Source organism: Marmota monax, unplaced genomic scaffold (assembly GCF_021218885.2).
Source record: "Marmota monax isolate L192 unplaced genomic scaffold, Marmota_monax_Labrador192_F-V1.1 WCK01_AAM20220418_F8-fsc00253, whole genome shotgun sequence".
Taxonomy (NCBI): Eukaryota; Metazoa; Chordata; class Mammalia; order Rodentia; family Sciuridae; genus Marmota; species Marmota monax.
Window position 1 is genome coordinate 739,713 of NW_026695237.1, and position 13,800 is coordinate 753,512.

Consider the following 13,800-nt stretch of genomic DNA (forward strand, 5'->3'; position numbering starts at 1 on the left):
TATATGACAAACCCAAGGAGAATATCATACTGAATGAAGAAAAACTGAAAGCATTTCCTCTAAAACCAGGAACTAGATAAGGATATCCACTCTCACCACTCCTATTCAAGATAGTCCTCGAAAATCTAGACAGAGCAATCAGGCAAGAAAAGGAAATTAAAGGGAAATAAATAGAAAAAACAATAGGGCAAACTATTTTTGATTGCTGACAACATGATCCAATATTTAGAAGACCATAAAACTCCACCAGAAGATTTCTAGAGCTGATGAACAAATTTGGAAAAGTAGCAAGATACAAGATCAGCATAGAAAATCATATTCCAACTCCAACAATGAATCTGCTGAAAAAGAAATTAGGAAAACTATCCTATTCACAATAACCTAAAAAAAAGTTTTAATAATCAACATAACAAAAGAGGTGAAGGAACTCTACAATGAAAACCATAGAATACTAAAGGAAGAAATTAAATACCTTACAAGCTAGAAAGACTGCCCATGTTCTTATCTAAGCAGAATTAAAAATTGTCAAAATGGTCATACAACCTAAAGTGCTATACAAAGAGATCCAATGGAACCCCATCAAAATACCAATGACATTCTTCACAGAACCAGCAATAGCAGATCTGAAATTAATTTTGCAAAATAAGAGACTCATAGTAGCCATAGAAATCCTGAGTAAAAAGAGTGATACCAGACCTTGAATTATGCTACAGAGCTAAATTACAAAAACAGCATGGTACTGTCACCAAAACAGAACTGAAGACCAATGGACTAGAGTAGAAGACACTAAGGCAAACACACATAAATATAGTTATCTGATACTTGGCAAAAGTGCCAAAAACATATTTGGAGAAAAGATAACCTTTGAAACAAATGGTACTGGGAAAATTAAAAATCCACATGAAGAAGAATGAAATTGGACCCCTAGCTCTCATCCTGCACAAAAGTCAACTCAAAGTGGATCATAGACCTAGGAGTTAGATCAAAAACTTTGTAATTTCTAGAAGAAAATGTAGGACCAACACTTCAGCATGTCAGCACAGGAACCAACTTCCTTAAGAAGACTCCTAAAGTACAAGAAATAAAATCAAAATAAGTGGTATGGCATAAAATTAAAAGCATCTGCACAGCAAAGAAAATAAGTGAGAGCATGAAGAGAGAAGTGACGGAATGGAAGAACCGTGCCACCTGCTCCTCAGATGGGGCATTATAATATCCAGAATATATGAGTAACCCAAAAAACTTAAAACCAGAAAAACAAATAACTCAACTAATAAATGTCAAAATAACTAGACAGACATTTCTCAAAAGAAGAAATACAAATGACCAACAAATATATTTTAAAAATCTTCAACATCTCTAGCAATTAAGGAAATGCAAATCAAAACTACATGGAGATTTCATCTCCTTCCTGTCAGAATGGCAAATATCAAGAATACAAATAATAATAAATGTTGGTAAGGATGTGTGGGAAAAGGGACACTCATACATTTTTGGTGGTACTGCAAATTAGAGCAACCACTGTGGAAAAGATTATGGACATTCCTCAAAAAACTAGGAATGAAACTACCATAGGACCCAGTTATCCCACTCTGGTTTATATTCAAAAGATTTAGAATCAGTATACTCAGTGATGCAGCCACTTCAATGTTTGTAGCAGCACAATTCACAGTGTCCAAGTTATGAAATAAAGCTAGATTCTCTTCAACACATGAATAGAACAAAAAAAAATGTAGTCTATATATACACAATGGAGTATTATTCAGTCATAAAGAAGCATGATATTGTGGTGTTGCTGCTAAATGAATGGATCTGAAGTCTATGATGCTAAGTGAAATAAGGCAGTCCCCAAAAGTCAAAAGTCAAATGTTTTCTCTGATATATAGAAGGTAATACAACATAAGGGGAAAAATAGAGAAAAGTGGGGAACAAATTCCTTCAAAATAAAGGAAATATCAGGTGAAGGAGATTGAGGAAGGAAAGAATGACAGGATAAGAAAATAATAGTGGAATGAATCTGACTGAACTTTCAACATGAATATACCTCAACAAGTCTCAAAATCAAATATATCCACAAGACACTAATTTTAAAAAAACTATAAATTATAGAAATATCAGTGGAGTGGAGGGCAGGGGAAGGGGAGAGTAGAGATGGGGAGGGGGAAGTGTTGGGGACTGAATTAGAGCAAATTATATTCCATGCTATTGTGATTATTTTAAAATGTATCCTGATTATAAATAACTAAAAAGAATCATAAAAATAAGTGGGGAGACATCAATTTAAAAAGCTTATTCATAGAAAGGGATATAATAGAGTGAAGAGACAATCTACAGAATAGGATAAAATCTTTGCCAGCTACTCCTCTGGCCAGATTAATATCCAGAATACATAAGGAACTAAAATAACTCAACAATGACAAAAACACAAAACAAAAAATCCAATCAATAAATGAACAAATGAACTAAACAGACTTTTCTCAAAAGAAGTACAAATTGCCAACAATTACATGAAAAATGTTCAACATCTCTAACTTCCCAGAGAAATGCAAATCAAAAGTTCACTGAGATTCTATTTCATTCCAATCACACTGACAATCATCAAGAATACAAATAATAAATGCTGGTGATGATATGAAGCTACAGGGGAAAATGAATCCTTATGCACTGTTGGTAAGGTTGTAAATTAGGACAACCACTATGGAAATCAGTTTGGAGGTGCCTCAAAAAGCTAAAAATAAAATTGCTATATGATCCAGTTATACTAGCCTCATAATTTATCCAAAAGAAATGAAGTCAGCATACTATAGAGATACATGCATCACCATGTTTATCCCAGCACAATTCACATTAGCCAAGTTAGGGAATCAGCTTGGGTATCCATCAACAGGTGATTGGACAAAGAAAATGTGATATATATATATAAATACACACACACACACACACACAATGGAGTTTTACTCTGCCATAAAGAACAAAATTATGTAATTTGCATAAATGGAACTAGAGATCATGTTGTGTTAAATAAGTCAAACTCAGAATGACAAGAATCAAATTTTTTTCTCTCATATGTGAAAGCTAGAGGGGAAAGAAAGGGAATAAAGGGGCATCGTGGAATAGAAGAAAGACTATTAGGGTAAATAAAGGGATCAGGGGAGAGAGAGGTAAAGCATATGACGGAGATATTGAGGAGTGAAATTGATCAAATTATGTTTCTATGCCCAAATTTGCCCTGCCTTTCAATATAATTAATATGTAGCAATTAAAATCTGTTAAAAATGGTATATCAGGGATAAAATAAGCATTATGCAAGAAAAGAAACAAATTCAATTTTAATTTTTTTGTTCTTTCTCTTTTTTAATTAAAAAAGCAGGATTCTGTGGCTTATCAATTACATAGTAATTCCACAGACATTTTTAAACCTAAATATGACATACCCAGCCCAATCCATTTGTCTCAGAGTTAAATACTGGAACCCACACAATACAAAATAGGCTGTGAGATTTTGTGGAAAGTCACCTGATATCAAAATTGGGAAAGTGGAGCTCTGACCAAGCTCTACTACTATCAGGCTGTGTGAACGTAGGTGAATTACACCACATTTCTAGAAGTGAGATTGTTCATATGTTTTAAAAAGACAATTTGGAAATATATAGATTTCCACTAAAGACAAGGTCAAACTTTTTAGTTCATCTACTATTGTCATATTTATGTTCATTTCCTCTGTGGGGGAACATTACAACTACATTACAAATGTTTATAAATGCAGATGCATAAGGAAGATTGACCCTCCCAGTTAAACAGTAAGAAGGAGAAATTGTCCTGAACTATACACATATGGGAAAAGGTTGGCTTATTTATGCAGATGTATAACCTAATTCATTGGTGATTTACCTACAGTCCAATGGACACAGAATGTCAAAGTCTGCAGGGCAAGAAAACTCTTGAAATAAGGAGTTGTTCATCAAAGTTCTCAAGCTTTCAGAAAGAAGATGAATAAATTCAAAGTATTGAAGATACAACATGCTGACCATATTTAAAAATACTCTGGTGTACTGGAAGTTGCTGAATAGCTCTTCATTGTTATCACTACAAATGTACAATAGATGACTCTCGACTGGTGCAGTAATTAACTTGACTGTGTTAATCATTTGAAGATAAGTATGTGTATTTCATATATATCAAATTCTGACTGGAAAAAAGAATTTAGACCTAATCATCACAAAGGAATAATAAAAGCAAAAAAAATCTCGTCTATAATTATCTAATTAGATAAATTTCCAACTGCTTTCCATTTTGCAACACAACAAACTTAGAAGTGAAAATCAATAAAATTATTCTTTGCCTAGCCAATATTCTAGTGGCTCAGCAAGAGGTCAGGCAAAATAACCATGGATAAAGACCGCTGCAGCTAGCAGGAGGATGGCATTAATGTTCAGTACAGTCCTCCACAAGGGCTTCTCTGATGTGTCTGTCAATTTCCTCTTTAAGGCTTCTTCCTCCTCTTTGGTCAGTTTGGGCCCTGCCTTCTGCAAACCACAGAATAAGTCATATGTCTTCCTGAGACATCCACGAGATTGTTCAGGATGATCTGAAACAACAAAAAAAGATGAAGAAATCATCACAAAACATGGAAAACAGAAATCCTCGTCAATGTTCTACATATGACCATAAAAAATCATAACAACATATAAATGTTGGAAGAAATCATAGAGAAAGTAGCTAAATTTGGTTATGTGAAAACAAAAAATCTGCATGGTAAAAGCCCAATAAACAAAGTAAGAACATTGGGGAAAGCATTGGCATGTTGTTTTAGAAAGGTACGAATATCCATAGTATAAAATGAGTTTCTAAAAATCGGAAAAGTCCATCAACTTCCTCATGTAAACATTCTAAAGAGATGAAGAAACAGTTCAAAAATAAAAATAAAAATGGCTCTTAAGCTCACTCAAAAAAGAGAAATTTAAATGAAAACTTGCTGAAATGCCACTTCCCATCTATCAAAGGCAAAATTTTAAAGTTACATGTTAAGTCTAGAAACAGGAATTGTCTTATGTAAAATACCAATGAATTAGTATCACACAACTGCATAAATAAGTCTACCTTCTCCCTCTGTGCACATGGTCCAGGACAACTTTTCCTTCTTACTATTTCATTGTGAGGGGAAAGCTTCCTTATAATTTATTTGTGATATTTTTAAATCATGCAGGAAAAATATTGTTTAAGTCCAAAGAAGTAGAAATTGGAGAATAAAGCAAAATTACACTGGCTTTTTGACCTCACAAATCTCTTAAAACCTATCCCAACAATATATTGGCAAATTTACAAAAATACTTATTTACAAAGCTATTTTGCAGCATTGGAAAATTTAAAAATCATAATGAAATTAAGACTATAATTCCTATACTTAGAAATAAGTGATAATGAAAAGTACACAAAATAAATCCATTTGATGCAACAAAAGTATCTTTGAGGGAAATGTATACATCTTCCAATGTTTTTACATTAGAAAATAAGATAGCCTAAAAATTAATGAAATAATACTCAATTGAAGTCAGCAAGTATAGTTAACAGAGTAAACTCAAATAATATAGATGGAAAAATACACAAATGAGGTCAGAATGTAATGAAATATGAAAGAAGAAGAATAGAAATATATATAAAATTCGTTCTTTGATTAAAGTAAAATAGGCTAGTCTTTAGTAGGATTTATCATGAAAAAAATCACAGAAATTATATTAGGATTTAAAAGGTAATATAAGTACAGAGGCAGAAGAAATGAAAACAACAATATATAGAAGAACTTTATACCAATATATTTAAGATGTGTACTAAACAGACACAATCTTAAAAGTATGTAACTTTCCAGAATAGATTAATGAAGAAATGAAAATTCTATAGCCATTATATAAAGTTAATAAGTAGTTCAGAAACTTCTCTCTTTTTCTCCATTTGTCTCTGTTCATCTCTTTCTCTCTCTCTCTCTCTCTCTCTCTCTCTCTCTCTCTCTCTCTCTCACACACACACACACACACACACACACATACACACAGAAACCCCTAATTTTATTTCTGGCAGAATATTAAAATTTCAATGCGGATATCACTCCAATTTTATTAAAATATTTTCATAAAATTAAAAAATGCTACTTTTTATTTATTCTGAGAACACTGATCCTAACACTAAAACCAAATACAATACAGGAAAATTACAGGTCAGTCTTATCACAGGAGTACTGATATAAACAGCTGAAAGAAATAGAAGACATTGGTCCTTTCTTAAATTGAAAGAAACTAAATCAAAACTAAAGAATTAGTGTACAGTTCAAGACACTATATCTTGACATGATAAACCTTGTCAGTAGTTTTAAAAAGCATGAGGTAATCAAAGCCATAGTGAAGGATTCTTCCTTCATATTCCTAAAGGAAGTACAATTAGAACTTAGATTTTAGGAATATTTTTTTCTTTTGTACGGGAGGTATTTTTTTCTTTTGTACAAGAGGTATTTTTTTCTTTTGTACAGGAGGTAGAAATATCCTCTAGGGGGACATGATGCATGTGGGGAAAGTGAAGTAACCTGCCTACTTGGGTTGAAGAAAACAGTGAGAGGTAAGGTTGGGGAGCAGGTAGGTTTAGATACTTAAGCAAAATCAATCAAAATGAATTTGTTGAAAACAATATGTAACTAGAAACAAGAAAAGTTTGAAATTATCATTTTAGCACTGCCACTCATTATTATGGATGGACAGATAGATGGACAGGCAGATGAATGAATAGATTACATATGTAACAACTAGTTGTATTGTTTGCTGAAAAGATGAAATTGTAAAGTTTCAGTTTGCCACAAATTGAATAGCTTTTTCAGAAGTTGAATTTCATGGCATTTAAAAAAAAATCTCACCCTAAACCAAGCCATGCACACAGAGTTCCTACATAAAAACCAAGTGTAAGCCAGACATTACCTTCCTCCTCAGTGTCAGATTCTTCATGCCTTATTTCTTCTGCATCTAAATCAATTCGTTCCTCTGTACTGTTCCGAAGAGCCCAGCACAGGCGATACAACTGACCAGAGATACCCAAGTAAGTTAGTGATGGAAAAATGTTCCCAATAATCCATTTGTACCCTTATTTAGTGTATGGTTTAAAAAATCAAACTTAACAAGAGTGTATGTCATAAAATAAAAAAGGCCTCCTGCCAAGTTCACTCACTAAAACACTTTTACTTATAATTATTCTAGCAGATTTTCAAAACTCCAAAAAATATTCTTAGAGCTCCCACTTCTGAATTTGTGATTCCAAAAAAATAAAAGATTTAGCTAACATATACCATGCCCCTTGTTCATTCATTGTCCTATCATCCAACTTCTAATAGCTATATCATAGTTTATAATTTTAAAAATATTTTCTGACATTATATTTCTGATCCATTAGATTTAGATAGCATCTATGTGTTGTTCTTAAGTTCTAATTGCAATTAATATCCTTGTTAGCCTTTGGTAACTCACCTGCAAACTTCTATCAACTATACCAGTACTCTAAACTGTTTTGTAGAATTTAATTTATTTCTGTAATATAAGTAAGATACCTATACTTATTCTGTTATGTTGATTAAGAAATTGAAAATAAATAACATATGTGCTATCATTTTTTATTGGTCACAGATCCAAGTTACGTGATTAGATACAAATAAACACCAACCTTGTGTCATGCTAAGGAAATTGTTCCAATTATCAATAGGTTTTTAAATTTAAAGTCATAGTCTCAAAATAATGCATCATTTAATATAATTCACAACTTTCTTGTACCAATTTACAAAATTTTTGTAATTGGCTTTCTTACCTATTATTTTTTTTTAATTTTTTATTGTTGGTTGTTTCTTACCTATTATTGACATAGATATATATGCTTTCACCTTATCACAATGATTTCTCATCACAGCTTTACAAGCTCTTATTCATAGCATTTCTTTTATTAGATTAAATCCACTTTCTTTGTAAAGCTCTTTTCCTTGGACTCCTTGAATTCTTCTTAGTTGCATCAATTTTATTCTAGATTTCTCCTCCAAAACTGGAATATCTCACTACTGCTCTAAGAGGTTAGGTACATAACAACACATTTCATGGCTGTCTATGAAAACATTTAATGCCCAATATGCAGTGTAAATATTGGTGATGAATTCTGGTGATATTTCTTTGGTAAACTAATTTCACCTACTCTGTGCTTAAGTTTACCCATCCACATAGCATCTACTGGTCACTTCTCAAGGAAATATAAAATATATATTATTTGAGATTAATGTTGATTAATTGATGATGCAAAATAAAAATATACATGTTAGAAATAAATTCAATCAACATTAGTATTTAAATTATTCATATTTTTAAGTGATTAATATTTTCTGTGTCCCTATGGTGCCCCCCTTCCAGAGATAATTGCTAAAAACTTCAGATGTGAGCATGTCAAGATTTTTTCTATGCATAGATGAAGACATTTATTCCTATGTGTGTTTTATTACAACTATGATATTAGACAGTAGTATAATACTCTGTATATGTTTTTCCCATTTAGCCATAATACAGACATTTTTTTTAAATCCCTGTTCATTTTATTAAGTTCCTGAGTCCAGCACTTTTTTTAATATATTTTAGTTGTAGATGGACACAATACCTTTATTTTATTTTTTTTTTAATGTGGTGCTGAAGACCAAACCCAGTGCCTCACATGTGCCTGGCAAATGTTCTACCACTGAGTTACAACCACAGCCCCTTACAAACATTTTTAAAAGCAAATAACAAAGCTCCCTCATCTTGTATCGATTCCTTTAGTGGTGGAAATTCAGATTGTCTTCACTTTTTCTATTATAAAACATTTGCAGAGAAAATCCTTTTACAAATATCTTCCTACCTTTATACATTTTTCTACATAAGCTACTAAAAATGAAATTCTTAACTCATAAGGTTAGAAATCTAAAAATTGACAAATGTTGCCCAATTGAAAATTTTAAAATGCATATCCTCAGCAATTCTGGACTGCGGGCATTCTTTCACATCCCATCAACATTGTACAATATTCATATTAGGTACTTTCATCTATTTGAAAGGCAAAAGATGAATGCCATTCTATTTTTCCTTTTCTTGCCCCCTGCTACCATGTGCTTTTTCTTTTTCATCTCTGTTGTCAGTGTTTGTTTATACATATGAGGTTCAACTTGCCCCCAAACTGGCCCCTCTCAGATGACAGTTCTGCTGTTAGGTGTCACAGTCTCTTAGGCAACAGATCCCTGACTCTTAAGCAACACTAAGTGTTTCTCCCTGGTATATTTTAACAATGGTGTAGATTTACCTACCAATAGCATTCTGCAGTTTAGGGATTCTCTAGCCCATTTCCTAATCTCTTAATTCTTAATCACTGGTGCTTTTTACATACTAAGGCAGAAAATTGTTGTTTAGTTGAATGACAGGATGACAATACTCTCTTTTTTTCTACTTTATGTGGTGCAATGATTTCATCGACCTGAGACTTGTGTACCAGTTGTCACTTAAGAAGGCAAAGAACTCTTATTTTACAATGAGAAAATTGCCATTACACAATACTCACATGTACATCAGGAATGGGTTTCGTTAGGAAGGAAATCCCCAGGATGGCCAGTAGGGATAAGCAGAAGAGAATGATGGAAAAGTACATATAGTGCACTCCACAGATGATCTTGGGACAGTCACTGGCAACCAAGCAGGTCCCTGTTCCATAGGCAAACTCTGCGATCATACGAATAAGGCCTATCACAAGCCCAATTATTAGACCCCAGAATGCTCCCTGCAAAGGAAATAACAATAAATCAATGTTTAGAAAAGATGATGAATCAATCAAGTAAATCATGATTATCATTCAGCCTACTTTCTCAACTAATGACAAACAAAGGGCTAATCATGAGCACAAGTTTATGAAAGCAGTTTTATGAAAGTTGCAATGTACTTTGCTATCTCAGCCAAAGAAACAATAATTCTCACTCTGGCAGGAAAATTTTTCCCAGTTTTTGCTTACTTGTTCATTGACTCTTTTACAAAAGATGGCAAGCAGGAAGACAGCTGCAATTGGAGGCCCAAGGTAGCTGGAAATTGATGATAGGTAATGGAACAGCTGTCCTTTTTGAGATACTTGTACTAATGGAACCCATGCAATGCTGATGACAAGTAATATGATGACAAATATCCTGGTAGGAGAAAAAAATGTTTTGAATATTAAGCAAAAGTATCATAAGCACCTCCATTTCACTTTAGTTCTCCTTTTTAATATTTTTTAATTGTCAGTGGACCTTTTTATTAATGTGGTGCTGAGAATCAAACCCTGTGCCACTGAGCCACAACCCCAGCCTCTCACTTTAAGTTCTTTAATTCATTCTTTTGGCCTTCCATTAATTTTTCTAACAAAATTTATGTTCTAGACTCGACATGAATCCATGCCATGCTTAACACTTGTGATTAGTAAAATGTCAATAAATTGCTTCTTTATAACTCATCATGATATGTTATCTATGAGACTAAGCATCCATTCATAAGACAGTTCAAATGTCAGCAATTGACTAATAATTCCTTCATGCAATGTATATATCAGTTAGAAATTCCACTTTTATATATCAGTAATTATAATGTACCAATTAAAAAACAATAAATAAATAGAAGGAAGACCAATAAAGGAAGGGGATCAGGGTGAGGAAGGAGGGAAGAGAAAGGGGAAATACTGGGGATTAAAATGGAGCAAATTATGTTATATGCATCATGAATGTGTCAAAATGAACCACATTGTTATGCATAACTATAATGACCTAATAAAATGAAATAAACTACAGGAAGTCAACATTACGCATAACACACAGTATGGTCAATAAACTACACCCAATAACTTTATTATTATTATTAGAAAGTCATGTACCTCTCCTGCTCTTAGCTTTAATTCCTTTCTATCACATGAAAAGTGAAATCCAGTTTCCTTATGACTTCAATACCCCTGCAGACATCACCTCTGGCACCTTCCTAAGCTTGTTTCTTATCATCTTGTGCAAATCTCACTCTTTGTTGTTAACCTAAACACCATTAATTCTGTCTTAATTTTCTTCCTAACATGTCTTGTTACCTAATGGAGCAACATTTATTGTGTTTTCTCCATAAAGACCTAAGTCCCACGAAGCAGGAATTTTTAAGTAGTGGTGTGGGTTTTTTTCATATTTGTGTTCTGGGAGAAAAATCAAAACTCATTAGTATTTATATTATTCCATGATTTTATAATTGTCAAAATGAATTATAATGTTGTATATAACTAAAAAGAACCAATAAAATTTTTAAAAACTAGGTAAGATATCATTAAACTTAAAGAAGTGTTGTGCTCAATATTTTTATACCTATTAATGAGCCTACTGCATCCTAGGACTCCTGAATTCCAGTTTCACACATGCTCACCCATGAGAACATCAAGGTCTGACTGTTCCTTTTGTTTTACTGTATTTGTACAGAGTCAAGATATGGACAAAGTGAGGTCTTCAGGTTTTTCTTCCAAGTGTTAAATTTCCTAAAGCTGTTACTGTTAACAACAAAGCACAATCTTTTAAATAGATGATCAGTTTCTTTTCACACCAACTTCACAGAAAATTTGTCAGTACCCTCCCAAGATTGGTTTTCACAGGCACTGAACTTCTGGACTGTGCTGAGTGTCCCTACTCTGAAGCCACTGATATATGAGTCCCCAGGTTGCTCTATGCAGTGAATGAGCTAGGGAGAAGGGAGAGATTCTAGGTTAAGAGAACAGTTCCCCTTCCACTTAATTGAAAAGCTTCAATGTAAACTTCAAGCGTTAAGCCACAAGTACATAATGACATATTTTCACTATATAAAATACACACAAATACATTACCAAAAAAAAATTGAAAGGATAGAAGGAGAAATGTTATCACTTTGGGGGGGGGATATGTATCCCCCAAAAGCTCATATGTGAGACAATGCAAGAAGGTTTAGAGATGAAATGCTTGGGTTTTGAGAGCCTTAATCCAATCCGTGAATTAATCCCCTGATGGGGATTAACTGGGTAATAACTGTAGGCAGGTAGGGTGTGACTGGAGGAGGTGGGTCCCTGGCGGGTGTGTATTTGGGGTATATATTTTGTCTTTGTTGAGCAGAGTACTCTCTCCCTGGATCGCCCCCACCCCCTCTGCCCTACTTCCTGGTAATGTCCTGAGCTGCTGTCCTCTTCCACCATGATGTTCTACCTCACCTAAAACCCCAAGGAATGGAACAGGTCTTCTATGGAGACCTCTGAAACTGTGAGTCACAAAATACACTTTTCTTCTTCTAATCAGTCTTGTCAGGTTTTTTGGTCATAGCAGTGAAAAAGCTGACTAAAACCACATTTAGAATTATTGTGCCTGTCAATTTGATTATTTTTACAAGTGTCATAATTATTTTTTATTTCAAGATCTTTTCCTGCATTCTTGTTAATCATAACTAATAAATTTTAAAAGGCCAAGAGTGAAAGATATGTAAACATATAGCAATCTACCATAAAGAATTATATGTCCATGAGTACCAAGAGATGTTGACAAAATCCTCAATCCAGAAGTCCATGAAAAATAAATTCAAATATATTACAATAATGGAATATCATATAGCAAATGACTGAATAAACTACAGCTACAAATAACAGCATGGCTAAATGTCACAAACAGCCAGGATATCTATTGGGCTATTCTATTGATAATAGTGCAAAACTAGAAAAGACTAAACTACAGCATTGGAGGTTACAGTGATTATTTTTGGAAAGATGGGGCCCAACAGGAAATTTGGGTGCTGGTAATTTCCATTTCTTGATTTGAATTTTAAAAACATTTTATAAAATGCTATGACCATATAGAATCCACTTACAAATTGTGAAGTGGGAAAAGGAAACTATACTATCTAGTATTTCTCCTTATTTCCTTCCACCTCACTGTGTGCAAGGCCCTCAAACTGCTTCGGGCCCCCTGGGTTGACAAAAGTATCCAAACAGCCTTTTGTATTTAGTCACTTTGCTGAGTCTGTCCCTTCTAACATGACCCAGTCATTAATCAATGTAGCTATTGAGTGGATAACTTACCCTATTAATTCTGTGCCATACATGGAAACTTCTAGAGAAAAGTTTCTAGGGTTTTTTGAAGATGTGGATGAGGGGGTGGTTAGGAGAAGAAGAAATAAGAGACAAATATGCTTGAAAGTCTGAAAAAACAACTATTTGATTTTAAAGTCTGGCCTCAATTTTTATGTTTAGAAAGAGCAAAGTTGAATTAAATGTCCTCTACTTTCTTCACTTTAGAACTGTTTGATTACTTTCATTGAAGTCAAAGGCTAAGAGTTGTAGTTCACTTCCACATCTGCCTTTCCCCAGAGAAATTCTAAATACAAACCAGATTCCCTTACCGTCCAACTATCAGGAGCTCTTTCTCTGATGCCTGCTTTCGAATATTGGTATAGATGTCAATGGAGAAGAGGGTGCTGGCACTATTGAAGATGGATGTCAAGGAACTCATGAGAGAGGCCAACATGACGGACAGCATCAGACCTCTCAGTCCTAAGGCCAAGAGAAAGTGCAAACATCATTTAGCAATTGGATGTCATGGTCTACAAGGTTCTTGCTAAAAACAGAAAGCCATATAAAGATTAAAATGTCACCTGGAACATTGATTAACTACTGTAGTTGTAGTTTCTTTTTACTTATTTATATATAACATCAGAATGCATTACAATTCTTATTACACATATAGAGCACAATTTTTCATATCTC

General features: G+C 33.6%; 1 protein-coding gene across 1 annotated transcript in view; it reads right to left on the bottom strand.

Annotated features, from left to right (window-relative positions):
- Positions 1-4,345: 4,345 nt before the first annotated feature.
- The window catches only part of LOC124089444 (solute carrier family 5 member 4-like), a 50,599-nt gene continuing 41,144 nt past the window's right edge, over positions 4,346-13,800 (bottom strand). Inside the window, exons 11-15 of the mRNA XM_046439484.2 lie at positions 13,437-13,587; positions 10,039-10,207; positions 9,595-9,810; positions 6,960-7,059; positions 4,346-4,588 (exon numbers count right to left, since the gene is read on the bottom strand). Of these exons, the coding sequence (XP_046295440.1) occupies positions 4,374-4,588; positions 6,960-7,059; positions 9,595-9,810; positions 10,039-10,207; positions 13,437-13,587 (851 nt within the window). The 3' untranslated portion in view covers positions 4,346-4,373. The remainder of the gene's footprint in view (positions 4,589-6,959; positions 7,060-9,594; positions 9,811-10,038; positions 10,208-13,436; positions 13,588-13,800) is intronic.